The sequence below is a fragment of the Elephas maximus genome, chromosome 3, assembly GCF_024166365.1.
Source record: "Elephas maximus indicus isolate mEleMax1 chromosome 3, mEleMax1 primary haplotype, whole genome shotgun sequence".
NCBI classification, from domain to species: Eukaryota; Metazoa; Chordata; class Mammalia; order Proboscidea; family Elephantidae; genus Elephas; species Elephas maximus.
The window spans coordinates 37,335,871-37,361,576 of NC_064821.1; the positions used below are offsets into that span (position 1 = coordinate 37,335,871).

At 57.4% G+C, this 25,706-nt stretch overlaps 2 protein-coding genes across 8 annotated transcripts; both read right to left on the reverse strand.

Moving 5' to 3' along the window:
- Positions 1-787: 787 nt before the first annotated feature.
- NR2F6 (nuclear receptor subfamily 2 group F member 6) lies at positions 788-11,132 on the reverse strand. Of its 2 annotated transcripts, none has more exons than XM_049877344.1 (4): positions 10,760-11,132; positions 7,370-7,464; positions 3,687-4,262; positions 788-2,411 (listed from the first exon to the last, which is right to left on the reverse strand). In XM_049877344.1, the coding sequence occupies exons 1-4, from the start codon at positions 11,038-11,040 to the stop codon at positions 2,137-2,139; spliced, it is 1,227 nt and encodes a 408-aa protein (XP_049733301.1). In that variant the 5' UTR covers positions 11,041-11,132; the 3' UTR covers positions 788-2,136. The 2 variants fall into 2 exon arrangements, with proteins under 2 accessions (XP_049733301.1, XP_049733302.1); XM_049877345.1 differs by lacking the exon at positions 788-2,411 and adding an exon at positions 2,418-2,650.
- Positions 11,133-13,714: 2,582 nt separating this feature from the next.
- Positions 13,715-25,706, reverse strand: USHBP1 (USH1 protein network component harmonin binding protein 1). Of its 6 annotated transcripts, none has more exons than XM_049877350.1 (13): positions 25,575-25,706; positions 25,131-25,229; positions 24,879-25,030; positions 23,945-24,380; positions 22,511-22,636; positions 22,220-22,356; positions 21,941-22,081; positions 21,404-21,577; positions 19,078-19,327; positions 17,312-17,533; positions 16,454-16,551; positions 16,166-16,288; positions 13,715-15,940 (listed from the first exon to the last, which is right to left on the reverse strand). In XM_049877350.1, exons 2-13 carry the CDS (start codon positions 25,182-25,184, stop codon positions 15,751-15,753), a joined length of 2,103 nt encoding a protein of 700 aa, XP_049733307.1. In that variant the 5' UTR covers positions 25,185-25,229; positions 25,575-25,706; the 3' UTR covers positions 13,715-15,750. The 6 variants fall into 6 exon arrangements, 5 of the variants coding, with proteins under 5 accessions (XP_049733307.1, XP_049733305.1, XP_049733306.1 ...); XM_049877348.1 differs by having other exon boundaries at positions 21,404-21,625; XM_049877349.1 differs by having other exon boundaries at positions 24,879-25,051.

Consider the following 25,706-nt stretch of genomic DNA (forward strand, 5'->3'; position numbering starts at 1 on the left):
GTTGGGGCAGAGGCAAGGCCAGGCTCCCTGCCAGGCTTTGTGACCTTGAACTGGAAGCTGCCCTCTCTAAATCTTGGTCTCCCAGGGAAGTTACAGGGGACTGACGCCATCAGGGAGTCAAACTGGCAAGCGGAGAAGACAGTACCAGCCACTGCGTGCGACCGTGGCCACAGAGAGGCCTCAGCTCTTGAGGAGCCCCTAGTCTGGGGAAGAGAGCCCTGGTCCCAATATGAAAGAGCAATAATGGAGGAGTAGATGGCAGAATCTTGACAACCAGAGAGGCTGGAGATATCTTCCCGCAGGAGGGGCCATATGGGTGGGGTCTTGTAGGAGAAGTAGGAGTTCAGTAGTAAGGTAGGGACAGACATCTAAATCTCTGGCCTGGGGACTAGATGACAGGATAGACCCCTGCGGTATCACTCAGTCCTCAGATGTCCTTGATTTGTGAATCTGAGAAATGGGCCATTGCTGTCCAGCCCTACTAGAGTGGAGTTGTATCCACTTACCCTCAGGACAACTGTGGAGACCCAGATCCAGCACATTGCCCAGTTCAGCCTCCAAAGGAGGCCCGGTGTTCTTCCCATTCCACTCTACCACAGTCCCCTTCAGGGGAACAGGGCATGCCCTCAAGACCCCCGTTCATTCCATAGCCTTGTCTCCCGTCTTCCCAGACCTCCAAGATGGACATAAGGGAACATTCTGGAGGACTGGAGCTGTCAGGGTGACAGACCCAAGTTCTGCCCTCACTGTTCTTAGGGGGCATCTTTGATGGAGGTTTTTCTGCCTGGCAGGGCCTCAGTGAAGGCCTGAGAGGTGTCATCACCCCGCCCCAATCCAAATCTTTTCTACCTACCCCCTAGAGCCACAGCCCTGACAATACACCCCCCACGGGTACCTTTCCCACCACAGAGCAGGCCTCAAACTTCTGAGGCAGGAATGCCAGGGTCCTTCATGCCCTGCACCACCCCATATTCCATTTCAACTCAGCTAAATCCATATTTCAATGTCTGTCCTCACAGTGGTCTCTACCCTCCAGATGCCAATCCCAAACTGGTCAGGAGTTTATTGGTTACACATGAGAAGAAACCCAATTCAAACTGGCTCAGGCACAAAGGGCAAGTCTGGTTTCACAGAACTTAAATGTACAAAGGCTTCAGGTATGGGTTGATTTAGGGGCTCCAAAAGCATTCTGAGAAACTGGTCTTCTTGTGTAGGCTCTGCTTTGCCTCACTGATAATATCCTCTGGGTTATGAATTCTGCAATCAAGTTTCATTGGTCTGCTTTGGGGTAACATGACCTCCCTGAACCAATCACTGTGGCCAAGGGAATGGAAAGATAATTGCCTGGATCAGATGACAGGCCTATGGCCTGACCCAGACCACGTGGTCTGAGAGTTGGTGAGAAAACAGTTCCCCAAAGGACCCTGGAGCCCAGATACCAAGATTAACAGCTGACCTTCAATTAATTTATTAATAAGGTGTTCAGTCCAGGGCTTGAATCTAACAACTACCATCTGCTGGGTTCAACACTTATGGACTCACTGGCTAACCTCAGACCTCTGCCCCTTGCCTTCAGCCTCAGTTTCCCCACCTGCCCCAAAATAACAGCACCCACCTAGTCACACACAGTAGGCTGTGTGGACGTGCCACATAGCTGGGGTGGGTTCCAGGGTAGAGGGGGGCACCCTCCCTGTCACCCCCTCATAGACAGCCAGCCAGGGCAGCCGCACAGATAGGAAACATGTTTATTACTGCATCCCCTTGATTCATTCCTCACGTAGTGTCCGACATGGATCACGTGTCCGGAGATTCCACCTGACCCATGGTTACTCTTGCCTGGATGGGGCCGCCCTCTAGTCCAGCCACCAGGCCTCTATCCCACCCTGCCATCCCATGAGTTCACTGGCTGTCCAAGGCTGTGGAGGGACTGGGCCCGGAGTCCCTCCCTCCATCTTGGTGAGGGGACCGGAAGACATGGCTGGAATCCAGACGATCCGTCTCTTTTTGGTTTCACGATCATTTAAAAAACAGAAAAGACAAACAATTTCACAGTCTTTAAAAAAGAGGAGTCTGGGAAAGAACGGGGGTCCTGTGCCTGGGGACCCCTGGAGCCCCAAGCATCGGTGTCCCTGGAGGTCACTGGCCAGAGCCGTAAGGCCAGCTGAAAGTACTCCCCGAGAGCAGCATGTCACGGATCAGCGTTTCAATGGGCGTCTTGCCCACCAGGCGCATAAAGAACAGCTGGGAGATGAGGGAGGCAGGGACAGCGCGCAGGGCCGGCAGCCGCAGCAGCAGGCGCCCGAAGCGCTGGGGCTGGGCTGGGTACTGGGCCCGCACATACTCGGTCAGGGCTACCTGAGCCTTCTCCTGCAAGCTCTCCACATGCGCCGGGTCCGAGAGGCCGCAGGCATCTGAGGGGACGAGGGCGAGGTTAAGTGGGGTGGTGGTAGTGGGAGGAACCAAGACCCACAAGGGGGCGGCGGGGGCATCACTCGAGGTGTGGGTGATGGGTTCCTGGGGCACAAATGCGGGTTTTCTATGGCAGTGTCGATTCTTGAGAGACGGTAAGGACAGGAGTGCAGTCAGTGATGTCTTCATGGTGGACGCCCGCCCTCAAAAAAAGACTCCAGGGGAACAGGTCCTAAGGAAGCTTGAGGGGAAGGTGGGGCTGAGGAGGGGGTTTTGGGAGACAAGAGCCCAGACTGCCTGGAGAAGCATGGGGCATTATTTATTATTTATATTGATTAAAGCCGTGTTTACCAAATTAAAGCCATCTCCCAGAGTGGCTGGTTCCTGGGCCTCCCGCCCCAAGGAGACATTTAGTGAGGTCTGGATCCTTCCAGAGGACAAGAGTATCCCCGGGGTCAGGCTGGGGAGATATGCCTCGGGAGGGCAGCGCTCACTGCGCCGCCAGTAGGAAGAATACGGTACGGCAGTAGTAAAGTAGCAGCAGCTGTGTTAGTACGTAACGGGGCAGGGAAGGTACCAGACCCCCAAACACCAGGCACCTGGCCACGCCCATGTGGGTGCGGCCTCAGAACCACGCCCCACCCCAGCGCAGCTCTGAGTCCGCAGTCTGGGCCTCCCCCGCCCCCCCCAAAGGTCTGGGGACCAAAGAATCTGGGAGACAGGGGAGCCCAGAACCAGATGTCAGGGCACCTCCTACCTGGCAGCCCTCCATAACAGCACGAAAGGTGAAGAGGGCTTTAACTCAGGGTCAAAAGACTTAGGGAGACGAGGGCGGGGGGCCGCACAGCCAGGAGTCAGGGACCACCCCTCCCCCTCCCGCGTCCCTCCAAAAGCACCTTGATCTAGGGGGAGGAGCAGGCAAAGGTCTTAGGGAGCTGGAGATCAGGGAGTCAGTGGGACCAGCTGGGTCCTTAGGTCTAGGGGGCTAGGCTCAGTTCTTAGGGAGTCCTGGGATCGGGGAGTGGGGGCTCAGGGTGTCTGCTTGCACCACCTCACTGCCCCCCGCCAGCGCTCACTGCGTGCAGGACCCAGGTGTGGGGCCCCTAAAGAGTGGGGCCACACCAGGCCCCACTTCGGAGGCATTACTTCACCTGTTAACCCCATCAGCGATCACCAGGCATGCAGCGCCCCCAGTGTGGCTGGCTTTGGGGCCAGGGGTTGGCGTACGTGGTGACCGGAATCCCTCCCGCCCCTCCGCACCCCCTGCAGGCTCTCACCAGGTGTAAAGAGTGCGATGGCCTTGAGGCAGCCGTACTCGGCCGAGTCCACCTGCAGGCGGCCCAGCTTGTCCACTTGCTCCTGGAAGGCGCGTACCTGGTCCATGAAGGCCACAGCGCGCTCGGCGGCCATGGGCGCGGCGTGCAGCCCCGCGGCGGCCAGCAGCGGAGCCGTGTGCAGAGGCAACGCCGCCTGCGCCGCGTTCAGCACGAACAGCTCGCTCCAGCTGAGCCGCAGCAGCGCCACCTGGTCGGCCACGGGCAACTCCGGGAAGAAGGGTGCGTGGCGCGCCCACTCCACCGTGCTGAAGAGCAGCCGCGCCGCCAGCTCACACACGTTGTCGATGCCCAGCACCGCGCCCGCGCCGCCCGGGCCGAACGCGCCTGCCGCCCCCGCGCCGAAGCGGCCAGCCGCCGGGTAGGGCTCCGCGCGCAGCAGCTGCGCAATCAGCTCCGACACTGGCTGGCCCGGGAAGAGGTCGCTGCCCGCCGCCGCCAGCGCCGAGCCCGGGGGGCTGCCCGACGAGGCCGGGCCGGCGCCAGGCAGCGAGTGTGGGATGCGGCCGCGCTGCACCGCTGCCGGGCGGGGAGGAAGACGAGGGACAAGGGAAGGGAACGAGGCGGGAGGGGGACATGAGAAGGGGAAAGGGGAAGGAGAGACAGGAGACAGGAAGGGAACGAGGAGGTGGGAGGCCGGACGGCAGAAGAGCGTGGGGTGAAAGGAGGTGGGGTAGGGGTGGGGCAGAAGACGGCCCCCCCGCAGGAGATGCGGGAGGTCAGGGATGGGGAAGGGACGGCGTATGGAGGAGCGGACAGGAGGCGGGAAGAGATGGGTTGGAGAGAAGATGGGGGAGGGAGAGAATAGGGAACAAGAAGGGAATGAGAGGCATAGGGAGACAAGGGAGGGGAGGAGGTAAGACAGGAGAGAGTGGGAAGGAAGGGAGGGGAGAGGGAAGGGAATGGACAGAGAGAAGAAATAAGGGGGGAGAGAGAAGACAAAAGTCACCACAGGGTCACTGGGTGCCTTCCCTCCAAACCCACTAGGCTGCCCAACCCCACCCCCGGGGCTCACAGCATCCTGGGAGGACAGGGCAGGGTCCTGCAGGCCCCCCTTGTTCTGCTGTGCCCTCCTGCCCCCTGCTCCTCCTTTGGTCCCCCATCCCACCTGGAGAACCTTCACAGATGGGAATTGGACCTTTGGGTTGGGGTAATCTGATTCACATCCGGTTCCCTTCCACTGGACTCTGCTCGGGGTGACAGAAGCTCAATCACCCCCACCTGCCTGCCAATCACTGGGAGTCCCAGAGTCGAGGATGAGGCCAGGAGGGGCACCAGCTGCTCTTCCTTCAGACATGATCATTTATCTCCCATCCCCTCACCAAGACTGTGGTCCCCCCAAGGGCAGTTAGGTCTCTCTGGGTCCCTGTGGTGACCCCAGTGTCCGCAGCTGGTAGCTGGCATCACTAGCCTTCTCAGGGTGGGGCAGGGAAGTGGACATGCCAGAGACACTCTGCCCGGCTTGCTGGCCTGGACACCAAATTGGCCCATGTTTCAACAACTGGTGGGGAGGAAGAAAGAAACTGAGGTACAAAGAGGAATAGGTGGCTGCATGCCCACCCCGCCTGGGCTGCATACAATAGGCCATGTTGGGTGGGAAGTGGGAGAAGGGCACACTGGGCTGGGTGCCAGGCAGGGACTAATTAACGAGCATTAACAAGCTGGCACGTGCTGTCTCAGCACCTCTGTGAACTTCTGGTCAACACGCCATGGAGCGGAGCGGAGAAAGGAGGGGAACCCCAGGCAGGAGCCCAGGGCTGACAGTGCCCAGCAGAAAGCAGGGGCCTGCGTTCGAGCCTGCTTCAAGTAGTTTCCAAGTGAGTCTCAAGTCATCGGTCCAATGGGGGTACCTGGACAAATCTCAAGAGTGAATCTCAGCTGGACTCATGACCCTCCAAGGGGCCTTCGCCAACCCTCTTTGCTTACTCGGTTCTAACCCACCCCCTGACCTCACTGTTCCTCCCTCACCCTGGCAAGCTCCTACCCCAGGGCCTTTGCAATGGCTGTTCCCTCCTCCTGGAACCCCTTCCCCCACCTCCTCCATCATTCAGCCCAGAGCGTGCAAGTTCAATCTCAGCCACAACTGTTTTGCTCTCTGATCCTGGGCAAGTGGCCTCATTTCCTTCATGTATAAAATGCAAACAATAATAATAGTAATCATAAGACACCAATCACTGAATTAAATGAGAACCTACATAAGTCCCTTAGAACACCACCTGGCACGTATAAGTGCTAAGTGAATGGTAATCTGGGCCACAAAACATTTATTGAGTACCTACTGTGTGCCAGGCTCTGGTCTAGGAGCTGGGGATATACAGCAGGGAACAAGACAGACAAAACTCCCTGCCTCCAGGGAGCAGGTTTTCTGGTAGACCAGGGTAGAGCAGGGTAAAATCAGCTGCCCTCCAGCTGACTGTGATCATGTGGAAATAAAGGGAGATGGTGAAGGCAGGAGCCCTGGTGGCCCAGTGGTTAAGTGCACAGCTGCTAACCAAAAGGTCGGTGGTTTGACTCCCCTGCTGCTCTGTGGGAGAACGATGGGGCAGCTGGCTTCTGTAAAGATTACAGCCTTGAAAACGCTATGGGGTAGTTCTACCCTGTCCTATAGGATTACTATAAGTAGGAATCGACTCGACGGTGAAAGGTTTTTTGGCTTGGTGAAGACAGGGGATTGGGAGGACTTCTCTCAGGAGATGACTCTGAGCAAACCTTGGAAGTAGGGGAGGAGCCATGTAGGTATCTTGGGGGAAGGAGTTCCATGACAGCAAACAGCCCCTGCACAGGCTCTGAGGTAGAACTGGGCTTGGGGTACAGATTATGATTATTTCCACCCCTGAGACTTCAGAGATCTGAAGCCCTGATCTGAGGCACCTCAGGTTTTTTTCAGTCAAACGGACAAAACCGGGTCAGGAGAGAGCAAATAAGAGGGTCACCCTCAAACTCAGGGGTGAACAAATAGTTTTAGGAAACAAAGCCAGCTTCTCCCACAGAGGCCTGGCAGAGAAGAAATCAATTTCAGAGCAAGAGAGACTAAGGCTAGACACAGAGAACTGCCACACTGGCCCCTGACAAAGTGAAGCAGGGGACTCTCATCCACCCGCCAGATTCTGCTCCCGAACCCCAGTGCTCATGAGAAAGTCTCTGGTTCTCTGAGTTCTAAGGTCATGGACAGAGTTCCATCCTCAGCCACCCATCACACGTCCACTGGGTTCCCCTTCCTCCACCTCCCAGCTGCCCCAGGGTCAGGAGGAAGGGTGAGCTGCCCCTTTGCCTTAATCAGGCTGAGTTCCTGCCCTGGGCAAACATAAACCAAGGGTGGAGGGCGGAAGGAAAGCAAATCAAATAAGAAAAAATGTCCTTGTGCAGAAAGTGAAGGCCAGGCCTGAGGACCAGAAGGTCACCAAGGGGCCTGGACCTGAGGGAGCTGCCACAAGGCCAGGGTAGGGAGGGGAGACTGCTGGGAAAGAGGATGGACAGGGCGGCTGGAGAACAGTCTTAGAAGTGGGCCCTCCGCATCCCTGGGTCCTAAGTGGACTCCTCCAGCCCACAGCACAGCCCACGGGACCACAGGACTGGTGGCAGCCAGGTTAGCAAGTGCCAGAGCCCACCCACCCAAGGGCACTCACCCTCCTTGCGCATGCCCACACGGAAGCACTTCTTGAGGCGGCAGTACTGACACTGGTTCCGATGGTGCTGGTCGATCTGGCAGTCACGGTTGGACCTGGGGGCACGCAAAGGTTAGGGGTCACCGTGGCACCCCGAACCACTCTGTGAGCCGCCGTTGAAGGCAGCACCTGAGAAACAACAGGGGGACCCCCAGGGCTGGGGGATGGCCGGGGCTCACCCCGCAGATCTGCAGAGAGGAAAGGGCAATTGGGGTACAGTGGTGGCAGATGAGTAAGAGTCCGTGGAAAAGAGGAGAGAAGCACTCTGGGGAAGGTACATCAGAACTGGGTTTTGAGGGATGAATAGGAGTTTCCAAGGTGAACGGAGAAACCCTTCCAGTCAGGGGACATGATGAGAGCAAAAACTTGGTAAAGAGAAAATACAGAGGCCCCAACAGTTTTAAAACTGTTCATTGGTCACTATCATACTAAAGGACAGGGCCTTGGTCCCAAGAGCAATGGGAGATGATCAGGAGAGGGACACAGTCAGGGAGTTGGGCTGTGTGAGTTGGCTAAGGGGACCAAGGGCCAGCTTCTCTGAGGCCCCAGCATCCCCCCACAGGAGGCTGGCACCAATGCATGAATGAATGAACCAAGGAACAAATTCCTTTCTCTCCTTTAAGGCCCCACACACATACCCGCATCCCCTCCTCCAAACAAGCTTAAGATTCTGCCCCTGGGCAGCCCCTGGGGATCATTCTTGCCTCTCCTAGAAACAGATGTTCCCATGAGGTAATGAGCTCCCCATCCAAGGCTGGCCTCAAGCAGGAAGGGTCAGGTGCTTTTTCTTCAAACATCCCCAGCACCTTCTGCCCTTGGGGCTGCCCTCCGCCTCTCGCCACCCTGGGTGGGGCTCTCCTAGGCCTGGGGTTCGATCACAGGCCAGCCGCCAAGTGGGCGCCCTGAGACAGTCAGAGTAAAACAAACACTCAACAAAGGAATAAATCAAAAGCGTCTCCAAGGCAACTCTCTCCCCACCAGCCTCAGTTTCCTCATTTGGAAGGAGATGGAGCAGATGCCAGCCTTTTATGGGATGCACTGGGGCTGGGGGGCTCTGCGGTAGGGGGTCAAGACCCAAGTCCTAGCCAGAAGTCCCAGGGGCAGGGCTGGGGAAGCTGAGGCTCTGGGGGGGCCTCCGCGGGGGCCCCCCACCCGCCTGAATCCTGGAAAGAGGCCCTGCTAGGGCAGAGGCAGCTCAGGCTGAACCAGAACAAAGCCCAGCGAGCAGTGGGAGGGTCCGGGGCAGCCGGGTGGAAACGGCCAGGCCAGGCCTGGGCGGGAGGGCAGGTGGGGGCCCTGCTCAGGGCGCCCTGACCTCAGGAGAGGCCCTGCCACCTGCCTCAATTCCTCCGACTATAGAATTGGGACAGATTTCCTGTCCGCCCAGGCTGAGTTCCCGAGATGGGGAAATAGTAAGTTCTGCCTGTTATCCCACCTGAAGAACGCATGCTTTGCCCCACCCTGGGGCCCAACCCTGCCTCCTCCTGCCCATAGATTCTGCCCATGGCCCTTTCCTGCTCACGCAACCTCCAAGGCTCCCCACCGCCCTCAACCTGGCATTTCAAGCCCACTGGGATCTAAATTCTCCCATGGCTGTGCTGTGCCAGGCCCATCTCCCATTCCCCTTCTCCAGGCAGCCCTCCCTGACCCCACACAGAGCCCCTTGCTCCCCTCTGGAACCACAGATTCGTCCTTCCCTCTGGTACCAGCACAGGCTGAGGGCATCTGTTTTCAGTTTTGTCTCCACCAGACTGGGAGTTCCCTGAGGTCCAGGCTTGGGGCTGGGGTCTCCCTGGGGTTCTGGCTCAAACTGAGGTTCAGAGAGAAGTGTATGACCTCACCAGGCCACACAGCACAGAGCTGGTGAAGAACCTGCCAGCCCCAAACAACACCCTCCCGTCCTTGGTGCTCCCTGACCTGGCCTCAGGGAATCCCCAGGGACCCTGAAACTGCCTGAGCCCCCCCCTTCACCCTCCCCAAAGGCCCAGCCAGAGATTAGGCAGCTATTCCAGCAGCAAGAATGAGGCCAAAGTCTGGTGGCCCAGTTAGCACAGGAGAGGGATGAGCGCCCCCTGCCCCCTACCAGCCCCAGGCAGGCCCTGACCCTGGACCTGGGGCCAAACTCCAGCCTTGGGTGCCCCAGCCTAGCTCTGACCAGTGGCCTCTGCCAGCAAGCCCTCCATCAGCAGCACTCCCTGGGGACACCATGACCCTAACTCAGCTGTCCCCTTCCTAATCCCTACAGCTCCCCTTGCTAAGCCCCAACTGGGGAACAGAGGTTAGGGTAGGGTCCCTCACTGCATGACCTAGGGCAAGTGCCATGACCTTCCCAGCCTCAGTTTTGTGCCCCTGAAAAATGGAATTCTCCAGATGGGCCCTGTCCTGCCTGGCACAGAGCAAGTGGGGAACCTTCATCAATGAGCATAACACAAAGGTACCCTAGGCTGGACACCCCAGCCGAGTGCCTTCTCCTGGGGGACTTTTTGTCCCCCAACAACAACCAGAAAAACCAGACCACACCCTGCCACCAGAACTCCATGCTGGGACAGCCCAGGGCTCCTTCTTGGAAACACACCACTCCCACCCTGTCCGAGAGCCACCCCGAAGTTTCAGGGATTTTCCGGGGCCCCAGGTCTGCACCCACTCCTGGCTCGGGCTGTGCGGGTTCAAAATTAGCCACAGTCTCAGTAGCGGTCGTTTCCGGAGACCCAAGGCCTTGTGAGCCCAGGAGTGTCCCTCTCCCTGATGAAGCAGGCCCTGTTCCACCCCCACAACAGGGCCCCCAATTAAAGGGGGCTGCCCTGCGCCACCCCAGCCTCCCTTGCGCCTTGGCTCTGCTCGGCCGCCAGAGCGACTTTGAAAGTGATATTTGACCCCAAGGGCGCGCCGTATTGATCCGCGCGGCCGCAGACAATAGTCCCCGGACGCTGAAAGCGTCACGGTCCAAGTTCCACGTTCGATTCCCGCAGGATCCCCCGCGCGCCGGGATCCCCCAAGAGAAGGAGTTTGAGGGGCACTGGGTTTAGGTTCACACCCCTGACAGCACCCCTAACCCTCCCAGGCCCCCCGCCTGTGCAGAGATGACCCCTCCCGGGGAAAAGGGAAGGAGGAGGAGCAAATAACTGGGGCGGAAGCTGCAAAGGACCACCTGATGGGGGGACCTGCATGGATGCAGCGCTGACTGTATACACAATCTCAAAAATGGAAAAGGGGGCCGTGCCCCCCCTTTCTCAAAGCGGGAGTGGAGGCCTAGGGAAGGTCAGCGCCAGGCCCAAGGTGACCGAGTGGGTCAGAGGCCCGCCCAGGCCAGGGCCGGGCGCACTGGTGCGGCCGCGCTAATGGGGGGCTCACCGGCAGGTGTAGCTGAGGTTGCGGCGGATGCTCCGCTTGAAGAAGCTCTTGCAGCCCTCGCAGGTGAAAACGCCGTAATGCTTGCCGCTCGACTTGTCCCCGCACACCACGCAGTCCACCTGCAGCCCCGGCCGCTCCTCGTCGCCCGGCTCAGCGTCGCTGGCGGCGCCAGGGGGTGAGGCCGAGTCGTCCTCGGCCGCGCGCGGATAACCGCCTGCCTTGTCCACGCCATTCGTGTCGCCACCGCCGGGGCCGCCCCAGCCGCCGGCCACCATGGCCATAGCCCCCGGGCAGCGGGGCCGGGGCGCCCCCGCCGCGCGCCTCCCTGCGGGCACCCCTTTCGGCCCGGGGTGCGCTACGCGGCGCGCATCCGGCCCCGGCGCACTGGGGGCCCCAGCTGCACCCCCCAAAAAAGTTTTGCAGCAGCAACTTCCTGCGGCCGGTCCGCGCGCCCGGGCGGAACTGGTCGGGCCGGTTCCAGGCCAACTTTCCCACGCGTGCGCGGGCCCGGGCACGGGGCCGGGGGGGGCGCACTAGCGGCGAGGCTCGGGGGCCCCGGGGGCAGGCGCCGGGCCGCCCTGGGGCCCCGGCGGGGGCGCGCGGGCCATGGGCCGGCCCGGGCTGCGCGGGGGTCGGCCGCCGCTGCGCCGGGGGCCGCAGCCAACTTCGCGGGCCGCCCCGCGCGCTCCGGAGGTCGCGGCCAAAGTTTGGCCGCAAGTTGCGAGGGCGGCCGCGGCGCGGGGGAGGGGCGGCGGGCGCGCGCCGGGGCCGGACGCGACGCCCCCCAGGATCCCCCGCGCCTGCCGCCGCCGCTCGAGGCCTGCAGGGCCGTGGGCCGCCGCCCGCCCAGCCGCCGCCCGACCTGGGCCTGCGCCTGGGCCCGAGCCTCGCTCTCGGGCTGGCCTCGCCGCCGCCGCCGCCGCCGCCACCCCCGCGCCCGGCCTCGCGCTGCGGCCGGTTTGACACACAACGTTCCATCCGCGGGGCGGGGGGCGGGCGCCGGGCGCGCGCCGCGGGTTGGGGGCGGGCGCTCGTTGCCCCGGCGACGGCCGCCCTTATAAGGGCATGGGTGGCCGCGCGCGGCGCCCTGGCCGGCTGGGGGGGGGGGGCGGGGGGCGGGGCGCGGCCGCGCGGCCTGACCCTCCCCTCCCCCTCCCGCCCTGCTCCGCCCCCGCCCGCTCTCGGCGCTGGCCTTAACCCCTGCCGGCCCGCGGCGCCCTCTGCCCTCCGCAGCCTCTCCTAGAAGTCTCGCTCAGGTCGTCCACTCCGCCGCCGGCCTTGGGCGCTGCATCGCTCGCCGCCCTCGAGGCTCCCCTCGCAACCCCCCTCCGGTTTTCCCGGCAGAGCAATAATGGGGGTCGGTTGCGCGGGAGCAGAGGGACAGCCCCTGCGCTAAAGATCCCTGCATACACACACACACACACACACACGCACGCACGCACACACGCACACACGCACGCACAGGGATGAACGCGCACCCTGGGGCATTTCTTTGCACAGTTGCATGACGGATTGAGTGTGCTAGCTGCCGATTCCAGAAAGTCGCCGCGGCTGGTCCCCGACCCCACCCCTTTGCTCGGTAGCGGGGATCTCCAAAGGGAAGGGAGGTTGTGGTTTGCTCACGGTGGGGGCGCGAGGTCAGAGGGGGCCCCTAGTCAGGGGCAGGGCGCCCACCCTCCTGGCGAGCCAGGGGCACGGCGAGGCACGGCCCACCCACCGACCCTTCTGGGGCCTCCCCCTTTCCCCTTTAATTTCCTTTTTTTTCTGTGCTTTACAGAAAGGGCTGGGCTGTTCGGCCAGCTGGACTGCAGATGTCTTCCGGCCTGCAGTCCCTGCCAGTCCCCGCATTTATTAGGCACCATTGGTTTGAGAGGAGGCCGGACAACCCTGGGCAGGGGAAGGCAAGTTTCTCCCTCTGGACCTGTTAACCTTTAACTGGCTATTGGAGCCCTTCCCATGGTGACCTTTCCCCTCGGCAACCCCACAGATCCAGCGCCTGGCCTTATCTCCCACCGTGCTCCGGACCCAGCCTGACACCAGGGCACATGGGCTGGGCCTCTGAGGACTTCAGGGTGGGAGAAACCAGTGTCTTCTTCCCCTCCTGCTCCTAAGCCTCCCCTCTCAGGAGAGGTCCTTGGGAAAGAGTCTTCCCCACCCCAGATGACACCTAAAGAGGCGCCCCCCTGGAGCAAAGGTGTTTGGAATTGTGCAACACTTTGGGGGAAACTGAGGCTCAGGGAGAGTCAAGCCCACCCAGCCCTGAGCCTCTTAGCCTCCCAGAGGGGGCCTGGCAGGGTCCCTGGTGAGCGAAGCCTTAAACCAAGTTGCCCTTGAGTTGGTTCCCAGTCCATGTGCTGCAGAGTAGGATTGTGCCTCGTAGAGTTTTCAAGCCTGTAAACTTTCGAAAGCTGATCACCAAGCCTTCCTTCGGAAGCACCTCTGGGTGGGTTCTAAATTCCAACTTTCGGATTAGCAGGTGAGCTGTGAACCATCTGATCCACCTAGGAACTACCCACAGGTCTGACTGGGGTGGAGTTTTGACCACAACCTGATGTTACGCCCTGCTGGGGGAGAGAGGCCTGGGTGGGCAGAGAGGACCCTTTGGTTCTGGGCTGCCTGGGAGTGAGTGGGGGCTGATTGGTTATTTGGGGAAAAGCCAGGGGTCCTAGGCCAGTGGCCTGGACCTGCTGGATCGTTGCTCAGGGACACAGGTTGGGGGGGTTCTCAGAGAAGTGATACAAGGCAATTAAAAGGGAGAGAAGGCTCAGGGAGGATGTTCAGAGGGGGTCTGGGCAGGAGGGGGTGAGGAACTGAGGGGGACTAGCCTGGGGGAGGGGGCAGGGGGGATCAGAAGGACGGGCTGGGTGGGTTTGGTGGATGAGCCCTAGAGCCTCCAATTGTTCAAGCTGTGCCCCCCACCCCCACCCAACCCGCCTCCTCCCAGTAGCCTCCCTCACTCCCTGGGGCCGCCTGGGGGTGGGTCCAGGCCTGACCTCGCCCCCCTGACCCCTGCCCGTGGCCCCGCAGTGACATTTGACCCTGCAGGGGCCACAAAGCTGGGACAAAGAGTCCTAGGCCCATCTGCTGAGAGGGCGCCCGTGGGAACAGCCAGCCCATGTTCCCCAGGCAGCCTGCGAACAGGCCACCCTACAACGGCAACCCCAGGCCCTTTCTCTCCCCCGCCCCTTGCAAACCCACCACATGCAAACTCTTACCCCACCCTCCTATGGATGACCTTGGCTCCCCTTCCCCACAAGGGCAACCTGGGGGGATTAGATCATGCTTGGGGAGGGGGGCAAAGTTGGCTCTTCTGCCCCTTCCCCCCCATTGGCAGTCTTGCCCGCCTCAGTTCCCCTGCTTTCTTCAAAGTCAACTGGGTCCAGAGACACTGAGGAAGGTACAAAGGTGAACAGCCCCAGAAGTTAGAGGTGGCTGTTGGTCCCTTCTCCTTCCACCTCTCAACTCAGGCAGCAAGGGTTCAAGTCCAGGCTTGGCCACTGACTGAAACTGACCCCAAGTACATGGCCCCTCTCTTGAAAGCGGTAGCACCTCACACACACCTGCACAGGTGTGACTCGGACCCCTCCTCCCCCAGGCTGGACACAAAATGCTTTCTAATCTCTGTCTTGGGTTTCAGTGACTGCCCAGGAGAGGACAGCTGGCTGCTAATCCTGCTAGGCTGGGGTGAGGCCCACCCCGGCTTTCTAGGCCCAGCTAGGCCATTGGGGGGGGGGGGGCAAGAGGTGTGGCCTATGCAAATACAGACTAATCAGCTGCCTGCTGTTAAAAAATCAAGCCCATTGCTATGGAGTCATTTCTGATTCCTGGTAGCGACTACATGTGTGTCAGAGTAGAACTCCATAGGATTTCCTTGGCTGTAATCTTTATGGAAGCAGATTGTCAGGCCTTTCTTTCGTACCACAACTAGGTGGTTTCGAACCACCGATCTTTAGGTTAGTAGTTGAGTGCAAACCATTTAACCAAGCATAAACACCTCCCATAGCTCCCATCAGCCTCAGGAAGAAGCCTGAACTTCTCAGCCTGGCCAGGGGCACTCCCCACCCTGGAGGTCATGAATCTGCCTCATTGCCAACCATAACTGTGTGCTCTGAACTCATCTGTGTACAGCCCAAAGCCCCTAAGTCCACACTTCACCCAGAAGCCCTCTGCCTTAGCTGTAAATTCTTCAAAGCCAAATTCCAAAGACCTTTCTGGCCCCCCTCCCCTGTCTCCACCCTGTGAATAAGTGCTCTTTGGAGCTAACATTCCTCTTTGCACACCCTGAGCTGTTCCAGCCTCAGTTTCCCTTCTGTGATATGAGCCTCCTCCTCTTTGTGAACATCTCCCAGTCCAAACCCAGCACCTCCTTGTGAAGGGATGGGGAGGGAAGGCATGCCCACCCCAACTTCCCCCCATGGAAGGGTCCTGATGGCAGCTGGAATTTTAGCTCTGGCTACTTAACTTCAGAAACTGGCTGAGCCTCAGTTTCCTCATTTGTCCCCTCAGCCCCCAGCTCAAGTGGGAGAGCTTTGTCTCTGATTCCCCAGGGACTGTCACCACAGCCCAGTCGGCTTCCTGCCCAACCCCAATGACATGACAGGCTTATACTCCAGATGGTGCCAGGCCAGATCCTAAGACATGAAACAAAACAAAAAAACCCACTGCTGTCTAGTCAATTCTAACTTAGGGCGCCCCCATGTGTTACAGAGTAGAACTGCTTCATAGGGTTTTCATGGCTATAATCTTCCCAGAAACAAATCACCAGGCTTTTTTCCGTAGCACCACTGTGTGGGTTTGAACCACCAACCTCTCAGTTAGTAGTTGAGTGCAAAAGACATTAAGGTTTTCTCAAACTCCTAGTCACCCTCCAGCAGGCCATCACATGCCAAACACACCCCAAACAAGCCAAGTCACATAAAGTCACTCCAGGGTGTTTATGACATCACCAGCCACCACTCTGTGGCGCTTCTGGATGCAACCTGTTGCAGGGTCTACAGAAGGGTCTCCCCTGGCTGGGGTGGCGGACGGGGCGGCTGGGGCCTCCCCAAAGCCCTCACAGTGGTTTCCAGCACAGCCAGCTCCTCTGCTTGTCGGGCCTCCATTAGTGCCACCTGCTGCTGCAGCTTCTGCTGCTGCTCCTCCTGCTTCCTTTGTGCTCCTCGGAGGGCAAGGACCAGGGCACTGGTGGGGGTGGGAGCTAAGCCAGGAAACAGCCCCTCCCTCATCCCCACACCAGAGCTCCCTGGGATTGGGTCCTCCTGGGGTCTCACTGGGCATCAGGGGAGGTGTGGGAACAATTGAATGCACTGCCCACCTCACAGAGGGGAAACTGAGGCCCAGAGAGAGCCAGGGACACTGCTGAATTGACCAGAGAGGCAGGACAGGGACCCAGGGCAGTGGGCCCACCTGTGAGCTTTGCATAAGCTGCTGTTCAGCTTGGCAGTCTGAGTGCATCTGGCTCGAGCCTTCTGTGTTGCCTCTTCCAGCTCTTCCCGAAGACTCTGCAGCTGCCCCCGCAGGTCCACAGCCCTAGTGCAGGGGTGGGGAGAGGGGATCACAGCCATGGCCAATCACTGTCCCTCTCCTCCTCCCACCTACCTGCCCAGTGTTTCCAGGTGGACACACCTGTACAAAGGTATGCATCCTGGCCTCTCTAAGCCCACCCATTTCCCAGCCCAGAAGCCAGGCACATACCGGGTTAGTGACACCTCCAAGTCCCGGGCCAGCTCCTCGGGGTCCCGAACCCTGCCCACCTGGCCTCCATCAATGCCACCAGGGGCAGCAGGAGGGCCCTAAGGGGGGCAGAAGGGAGGGAAGAGCCAAGTGTGCTAAGCCTAAGGTGGACACCCGAAACACCCAGGTGGTGGGGGCCATATCTCTGCCCTCACAGAGCCCCTAATAAAGGTAAAATTATTCCCCCGATAATAATTCCCTGGGACATAAGAAATGGAGACCTCATCTGAAAGCAACCCAGGAGGGTGTCCTTGAGGAGGTGATGTCTGAGCTGAGACTGTAGGAGATCAAGGACTGAATGAGACAAAGAGCGAATGGTGTTCCAGGCAGGGGCCCAGCATGTGCAAGGGCCTGGAGGTGGGAGAGATATTCAAAGAGCCACATTAAAGAGCCTGGACTCTGAAAGTTCTAGAAAGCTATCTATGGAAGGTTTTAAGCAGACAACAGACAAGATCAGACAGGAAGGGGCAAAAGGGGAGGCCTTAGGGAGGAGGCTGGAGCTAAGATTTAGGAGACGAGGCACAGGCTAGGGCAGCAGGGATGGAGAGGGAGAACATGGACAGGCCTTGGGCTGGGATGAAGGAGAAGGAATAGGTTTGAGGAGAAGATGCTAAACCCCTTGAGGCTTATTGGGCTCCATACCCTCAAAGAAAGAAATCCCAAGGTACAGGTGTGAACCTTGATGCTCAGCTTAACTATTATATGTGCCACTCTGTGCCGAAATGGAAACCAAAGCTCAGAGGGGCTCATGATTGTCTGGGGCCACAAAGCCAGTAGTATAATACTGCTATCCCTCCCAGATCCAGATGGGTCTCTCACCTGGGCCCATCCCTCCTCATCCCCGCTGCTCCTGCCTCCACTGCTGTCTCCACCACTGCTGTCCTCCTCACCAGCCTGGAGCTGGGCCCGCTCCCAACGCAGCTGCTCCAGAAGGACCAGGTGGGCTGGGCCCAGGACTCGAAGGGCGGCCTCCCGTAGCTCCAGGCCCTGCTTCTCCCGGCGGGCCAGCTGTAGCCAAAGTGTCAGGTCTGCCAGGGTCTCCTGAGGGGCAGAGGAAAGGGCAGAGAATTTGTGCCTCAAGGGCCAGCCACGGAGGGCAATGGTGGTTCAGTGATAGAACCCGCATCTTCTATATGGTTTGATTCCTGGTCAATGCACCTTATGACCAGCCACCACCTATCTGTCTCTGGAGGCTTGCAGATTGCTATGATACTTAACAGATTTCAGCGGAGCTTCCAGACTAAGATGGACTAGGAAGAAAGGCCTGGCAATTGACTTGCAAAAATCAGCCAAGGAAAGCCCTAAGGATCACAACAGTCCAATCTTGATCTGCTTGGGGTTGCCATGAATTGGGGGCTGAACTGATGTCAGGTAATAACAACAAGACCCTCAACGAGATGGACTGACACAGTGGCTGCAACAATGGGCTCAAGCATAACAACATTTGTGAGGATGGTGCAAGACCGGGCAGTGTTTCGTTCTGTTGTACATAGGGTCTCTATGAGTCGGAACCCACTAGATAGAACATAACAACAATAAGGTCAGCCATTAGGGAAACTGAAGCACACACTGTAGGCTAGGCAGGCAAGAAGTCTGACCCTCACCATGGTTTTGTGAGGTGGAAAAATACCATCCCCCCAATAAAAGAGTCCTGGTGGTACAACAGTTAAGTGCTTGGCTCCTAACTGAAAGGTTAGCGGTTTGAACACACCCAGCGACTCCACGGGAGAAAGACCTGGCCATTTGCTCTTACAAAGTTTACAGCCTAGGAAGCGCTATGGGGTTCCACATGGGGTCACTATGAGTCGAAAATCAACTTGACCGCACCCAACAACGACAATAATAAAAGCTATGGCTGTGTGACGATTATTCAAATGTCAAATGTTTTGTATTGTTGGATGATGGTGCCCATTGACTTAGTGTGATGGTGTCCACCATGTTGTCTTTTATATATTTACCACAATATATAAAAAATATGTTTGATATGTACATACATATTACACATAATATACATATGTATACATGGCTGTAACATGGCAGTTCAGAGAAGGCAAGTATCTTAGACAAGGTCAAGTACCAGCTCAGTGGAAGCATCTGCATTTCTTCAACTCCAGAACCTGGAGTATTTAACACAAGGCTACAAGTGCCAGATTATGTCCTCTGCCCCCACCTCTTTCCCATACCCATACCCAGTGCCATCAAGTCGATTCCGACTCATAGCGACCCTATAGGACAGAATAGAATAGAACTGCCCCGTATTTTCCAAGGAGCACCTGGCAGATTCGAACTGCTGACCCTTTGGTTAGCAGCCGTAGCACTTAACCACTGTGCCACCCGGGTTTCCTCTCTTTCCCACAGGAAGGGCATTTTTGAAAGCCAGATTGGGAGTCTAATGAGAAAATGAAACTCAGAGGACAAACTCCTATTCACCCCTCAAAACCATAGCTCTAATTCTCCTTCCTCCAGGAAGCCCGAAGACCCCTCCTTTGCGCCTTGGTCCCTCCAGCTACGCCCCCTCTCTGCCTTAGTGAAAAAGCTTTGTCTTGGCAGGATTGATTGACAGGGTGACCACAGCCCATGAGTACCCGCGTGGTTACTAGGTCCTGCTGGATCTGCATCTTCTCCAGCTGGGGCAGAGCTGGGCCAGGCCGAGTCTCCAACATGGCCTGCAGCATGGCTTCCGACTGGGGCACATTGGACATGGGTGCCAGGGTGGGGCCAGGCTCCAGGGGAATCTTCATCAGAGCACTGTGCTTCTGGAGACGCTGGATGTAGCCTTTGAGCTGGGTAGCAACCTCCTGTAGCGTTGGCGTGTCCACACTGCTGCCCTCGGGTCTATGGAAACAGAAGAGGAGTCTGTGTAAACACTGGTGGACATGGTTGTGCTAACCTCATGCCAACCCTGGTGCACTATCATCTTCCATTTTACTGACCACAATGGATCCTATGCCATCTGTGGTGGACCCTCTTATACCAACATGGTAATCACTATAAAGTAAACTCCAATAAGCACTGTCATCCATCAAGACAATAGGGTAGACACCATCACACCAACCCAGTCAGTGGACACCATCATTGATCAAGATAGTATGGTAGACAATCACACTAACCCAAGGAGTACTGTTATGGATTGAATTGTGTCCCCAAAAAATATGTGTTGTAAATCCATTTGGGAATGAGTTATCTTTGTTATGTTAATGAGGCAGGATTAGTGTAGGGTGTATCTTGAGTCAATCTCTTTTGATATATAAAAGAGATTAAATGCAAGCTAACAACCAGAGACCAGGGAAGAGAGATGCCAAGACACATGAAGATTGCCTAGGAGCAGAAGCTCAAAGAGACAAGGACTTTCCTCCAGAGCTGACATGGAAAGAAAGCCTTCTCCTATAGCCAGCACCCTGAATTTGGACTTCTAGCCTCCTAAATTGTGAGAAAATAAGTTACTGTTTGTTAAAGCCACCTATTTGTAGTATTTCTGTTATGGCAGCACTACATAACTAAGACAGGCACCGTCATCCACCAGGACATCATGACCATCCAATAGGCACCATCATCCATCAAGACAACATGGTGGTCACCATCATGACTACCTAATGGGCACCATCGCCCATGCCATCATGGTGGACACCATCACACCAACCCAATTATGGTGAACTAAGTTCCTTTATGTGGCCTTTTCCCTTGGTGCTTTGGAAAAAGGGCTTGGAAGATTTTCCCCCTAAGCTCTGAGGAGTTACCTTTGCCCTAATTTTCTACCCAAGAACATTTTGTTATTTTGTCCAGGTTGATTGACATCTCCTGGGAAAGCCGTAAAACAACTTGGTTTGATACTTTTTGTCTGGCCCTGAGCTGCAGCCTGCCCTGTGATTGGTATGCACCTTGCAGGGATTGGTCAATAGACTATGCAAATGAAGTGTCTGTGGCCTACCAAGAGGGGATTGGTAAATTTGCGGCCCTGGGGGGAGGGCCATTCCTTGAAATTGACAAGGAGTTTGTGCATATAAGCAGCCAACCCCACAGAAGTTTTTTAGATAGAAAGATGCAGGAAAAAAAGCAACAGGAAGCAGAAAGAAAAAAGATGGGAGAAGAAGCAGAGAGAGAGAAGAGGCAAGAAACCTCCTCGAGAGCTGTAACAAGGGCTTTAACACTGAAGATTGTGAGAGGCCCAGAAGGGGCCCAGCAGTAGAACTGGCAGTGACAGGCCTGGAAGTGGCCCTGCAGCAGAGTTGGTGGTGAAAAACATCAGGGCCAAGAGGAAGCCTGCATGGCTAGGAGGAGCAGAGGGAGCTGTCCTGAAGAAAACAGACTTTGCCTACATGCTTCCTTAAGCCTGATCCTGAGTCGTAACCTGTTAATTCATTATTAAGCTCCTTAGCTGTAAGTATGGTCTGTGAGTTTTGTGTGGCCATTGCAATGGATTATTGAACCTAGAAGAGAACTAGAGAGTGCTGTGGGAGGGACGGCTGGTGTCAGAATTGGTAAAAAGGTTGGAGGGAGGAGGTAAGTCTGACATCTACCTCAGAGGAATCAGCCTTGGGCTGATGCTGATCTTGATTTGCATTATTACCCCTGAAGTTAGACAGGTTCTGATACTACTCCACCCCCTGACACCAATGAACACCATCACCCAGTATGCTAACCCTGTTTGGCAGCATCATGCCAACCTCAATGAGTATCATCAGGTCAGCCTTGTAAAGCACCATCATCCATCCACCTTTGTGCCAACTATGGTGGGTCCTATGCCAATCCAATCAACTGCCATGCCAACCTCATTGAGTAGCAACAGGCCAACTCCAGTCCTTGCTGGACACAACCATGCCAAACTCCAACACAGGGCCATCTTTGGGAACCCCACCTCCCAATCAGGGGTTCACTCACTGGTCAGCCCAGTCCCAGGGTCCCCAGGCATACCTTGGCTGGGCATCCCGTGGTGCTTCTCCATCTATGGCAATCTCCTCTTGTGCCAACAGCCTCCATGCTTCCTTCTCAGCTGCCTGCAGGTCACCCACCGAGACTCCTTTCCTTGCTCCCAAGCTGGCCTTCCACAGAGCAAGCAAGGCCCCATAGGCCTCCTCACAGCGTTCACTGCGGGACATCAGTCCTGAGTGCTCCAGGATGCTCAGGTCACCTAGTCTCCTCCCAGAGAGCAAACTCCTATTCATTCCTCAGAACCCCAGCTCCAATCTTTTTCTACCAGGAAGCCTGCCCTCATTTTACTATATGAGTTCCAGTCTCAACTGCTCCCGGGACCCTCACTTTCCTCCTCGCCCCCACCCCTGGAAAACTCAGACTCCTTCAGCAACCTTGGACTAAGGCTACCTTTAATTAATAGTTGTGGTGGGAGAAACTGCTTTCCGGGGAGGGCCTTGCCCCCCTTTTTGAATGGGGCCATTGCCGGGGTGCCCACCTCCTCCTCAGCCAGGGGCATCACTGATGGGGTATACTGACCTGTACTGCAAGGCCAGGTGCAGGGCTGTGGCCTCAGCCTCCCGCTGGCCCAGCTGCATGCTGAGACCCTCACACCGGCCCTTGTACCCCTGGAGCACAGCCGACAGCAGACGGTTGAAGCATTTGAGCTTCTCGATGCTCCTGCCTCCAAAGGTGGGGAAGAGGAAAAGTTAGAGGCCTACTGGGGCAGCCAGGATCTGACTCCCATCTCTCCCCTTCTCCTATTCCAACTGGGGGAGGTGCTGGTGCCCTTCCTAGCTCAGCATTTGTGACTCTTACCCCTGGAGCTGGTCAATCTGGGTTTCCATGATTTGCATCTCGGGGGCAAGGGACCGGGTGGGGAGAGGTCCAAGAATCTGGGTGCTGGAATCACTCCGGAGGCGCCGGAGCAGGGGGTGAGCCAGGGGGAAGGAGTCCTGCCAGGAAGAGGTGACTTGATTAACCCCGATGGTCACCGAGGGCCAGGATCATGACTTCAGATCTTTTCCAATCCCAGAAACAATTGGATATAAATCTCACTCCCCTGAACTATCTCAGGATCATGAGCTCTTGATTCCCACATTTACTTACCTGAGTCCCCCAGGCCTCCCCGCCTGCCCCGGGGCTGCTGGAACCACTGCCTGAGCTGCCCCCTTGGCTGTGGGAGGGAGGTGGGAAGTGCTCCAGTCTCAGCAGGGAATCTTGCAGCTCCTGGACCTGGGAGGGACAGTGGGAATGTGAGGCCTAGGGGCTTCAACCGCTCACCATCCCTCCCCAGCGCCTGTTCCTGGGGAACAAGACCCTCAGCTAAAAGGCAGAAGTTCCAGATACAGATACCACCAAATCTGTCATTATGCGACCTTGGGGAAGTCTCTTAGCCACCCAAGACTTATCTTGCTTAGCAGGAAAATGGGTCTCGCTCCTTGGTCTGGGTTCCTGAAGCCCTGGGTCTCTCTGTTAGTCCAGCTTGAAGATGGGGGGCTCCCTACCCATAGATATCCTCCAGTCACATGGTTTGGAATCCCATCCACACGCGAAGATGCCCAAATGTCTTCCTCTTGCCCTGAGATCTCCCCTGAGCTCTGGATTCAGACATACACCTGCTCCCTTGATGGCTCCACGTGGGTGTCTCATGGGCACCTCGAACTCATCAGGACCCAAACAAACCTCCTAGTATCCTCCAAGAAGGCAAACTCCTATTCATCCGTCAATAGGAGCTGGGGAGCTCCCATCTCCTTCCACCAAGAAGCCTGCCCCCACCCCAGCCCCTCCCACAGCCTGCCCATCTTTCTCTTCCAATTCCTCCAGCCCCAAACTCTGGAGCTGTCCTCAGCTCATCTCTAGCTTTCACACCCACTCTTGTCAGCTCCACCTTTGACATCATCCAGAATTTTTCCACTGTTCACCACCTCCACTGCTCACCTGGATCATTGCAGTCACCGCCTCCCTGGTCTCCCAACTCCTGCCCTTACCCTCCAAGGTCTGTCCTCCCCTCAGCCACCTGTGAATGTCTGAGTCAGGTCATGTCCCTCCTATGCTCAGAACATTCCACGGCTCACTCCTCACTCAGAACAAAAGCTGAAGTCCTATGCAGCCCACCAGGCCCCCCTGCAAGCTCTGTCTTGTCACCTCCTGCCCTAATCTCCCCCCCACTCTCCCCCTCACTTGCTCACTCCAGCCACGTTGGCCTCTTTGCCGTTCCTTGAACATGCCTGGCGTGCTCTTGCCTCAGGGCCTTTGCACATGCTATTCCCTCTACCTGGAACACTCTTCCCCCAGCTCCTTGCATGATTCCTCCCTCATTTCCTTCTGTTCTTTACTCAAGCGTCACCTCCTCAGACCACCTTAAACTAAGGCCTTCCCTGACCACCTTACTAAGATTACAAGGGATCTTTCTTCTGGTTACTGGACTCAGCAGTGTCCGGCACACATTTGATGTTCCAGAAATGTATGTGGAATGAACAAATGAACAAGCGTTGCCTACGCAGGTCCTGCCTCCTCCCTCAGACAGGACCAACCACTCACCTCTCTCTGCAGCGTCTCCTTCTCCATCCGCATGGCCTGGAGGGAGGCCTGTGTGCGGGCCAGCTCGTCCTCACGACTGTCTAGGGCCAGCTGCAGCCAGGCGTTCCTCTCGGTCAGGCGGGCTGCCTCCCGCTGGCAGCCCCCTGCCTCCTCCTGCCTCCTGAGGAGCCCTGCCCCCTCACTTCTGCTGTCTGCTTCCATTGGGCCAGGACAGCTGGGGGGCTGCTGGCGCCATGCAGCAACAGCTGCCTCCAGGGAACTCAGAGCATGCAGGAGGGTCTGGAACACATCGGGGGCTCCAGGCTGGGGGGGGATGGTCTCCCTATCCCGTGGGGCTGCCTCCGGGGCTTGGTAGGCTTCCTCTGCAGGCTTCTGGGAGCCCTCAAGGGCTGAGGCTACTCCCCCGCCGAAGTCTCCATCAAGTTCCTTGTCTCTCCTGGGGAGACCAAGCCAGGAGGCTGAGCCACTGGGCACTTAGCGGGGAATTCTGGGAGCTTAAACCTCAGGGTCCCTGGGAGGTGTGAGCAGGGTAGGGAGCTGCCAAAAGCTCTGCTGTGGCACTGGCGGCCCAAGGGAGCCTTGGAATCCAGGAAACAGACTGGACAGAGATGAGGGGGCCCTGGGCTGGGGAAGCAGAGTGGGGACTCTCAAGAGAAGAAAGAGTCGGCCTTTGCAAAGGAAATAAAAGCATTTTATTAAAGGGCACAGCCCAGCCAAAGGTGGTGGGGGACAGAAGGTTCTGAAAAAGGAAGCGTTGTCCGGGGTGGCTGGTAGACAGGAACTGTCAGCATCAGGCAGGGCTTTGAAAGTCAGGCTCAGGAGGGCAATGGGGAGCCATGGTGGGTGTTTAAGCAGGGAAGGGGCCTAGGCAGAATGGTGGGTGGGAAAGAAGTGCCTTGGATGGTGTCAGCGGCACAGGCCAAGCGGCTCTTACCTGCTCCCCATGTCCTGCCCAGCAGCCTCGGCCACAGAGCCCAGCAGCTCTGACTTGCCATGACTCTCCTGCAGTAGTGCAGGGCCTGGCTCAGGGCTCCCAGTTACTGCCTCTGCCTCCTCTGAACTCTCAGCCACAGGGTCCAACTCACCCTGCAAACGACCCCCCAAGTCCTTGCTCTGAGCTAGGCAGGGCTGGGCCCTCGGCTCCTGAGAGGCTGGGCACAGCGGGGAAGGGGGGTGGGACACTCACGGGTGGAGGATGTCTCCCTCGCCGACTTCGGGGTCGCATGGCCCGGGCACTCATTATTGTCCAGAAATCAGTGCCCTCTGGGTCCTCCTTCCTCAGCCCCTAAAAACACAGCCTGGCCTCAGCTCCTGCTTTGCTGTCCTGGGCAAATGTTGGCCTCAATTTTCTCTTCTATGAGATGGGGCATTGCTTTTCCCCTCTGGAAGGGCTCTTGAGTTATCAATGTTGATTTGCATATTTGAATACTTCTCTTGACGGGCAGCTCACTACCTCACAAGGGCCTTCTGACCTCCCCTTTTCTTTTGTCCCCTTAATTTTTCACCAAATCTATGCCCTCTCCTGTCTCTTTTCCTCGTCTCTGGGCCTGGGCCCAGGACCTCAAAGCCCCCACTTCTCTGTAAGTTTCTTCTGAACCAGAGGTCCCAACCATGCATGCGGCCCTCTTACTCCGCTCTACTTCTCTGTTCCTCTTGGGGCACCTTGATCAGAAGTCCAAGTTGCCAAACACTCTCAGGGTCACTCTGGCCACTGCTTGCTCAGGCCTGAGCTGACCAAGACTGGCCTGGGAGAGGCAGGGGA

What these genes read in the sequence shown, in the direction of transcription:
- NR2F6 (XM_049877344.1), bottom strand. Translation starts at nt 11,040, where the DNA reads ATGGCCATGGTGGCCGGCGGCTGGGGCGGCCCCGGCGGTGGCGACACG. An exon ending in AACCTCAGCTACACCTGCCG is followed by an intron (nt 7,465 to 10,759) that starts GTGAGCCCCCCA and finishes GCGTGCCCCCAG; the next exon opens with GTCCAACCGTGACTGCCAGA. An exon ending in TGTGGGCATGCGCAAGGAGG is followed by an intron (nt 4,263 to 7,369) that starts GTGAGTGCCCTT and finishes CCCGCCCGGCAG; the next exon opens with CGGTGCAGCGCGGCCGCATC.
- USHBP1 (XM_049877346.1), bottom strand. Translation starts at nt 25,184, where the DNA reads ATGAGTGCCCGGGCCATGCGACCCCGAAGTCGGCGAGGGAGACATCCT. An exon ending in CACCTGGCCTTGCAGTACAG is followed by an intron (nt 21,626 to 21,940) that starts GTCAGTATACCC and finishes CTCTGGGAGGAG; the next exon opens with ACTAGGTGACCTGAGCATCC. An exon ending in ATGAGGAGGGATGGGCCCAG is followed by an intron (nt 16,552 to 17,311) that starts GTGAGAGACCCA and finishes TGCCCCCCTTAG; the next exon opens with GGCCCTCCTGCTGCCCCTGG.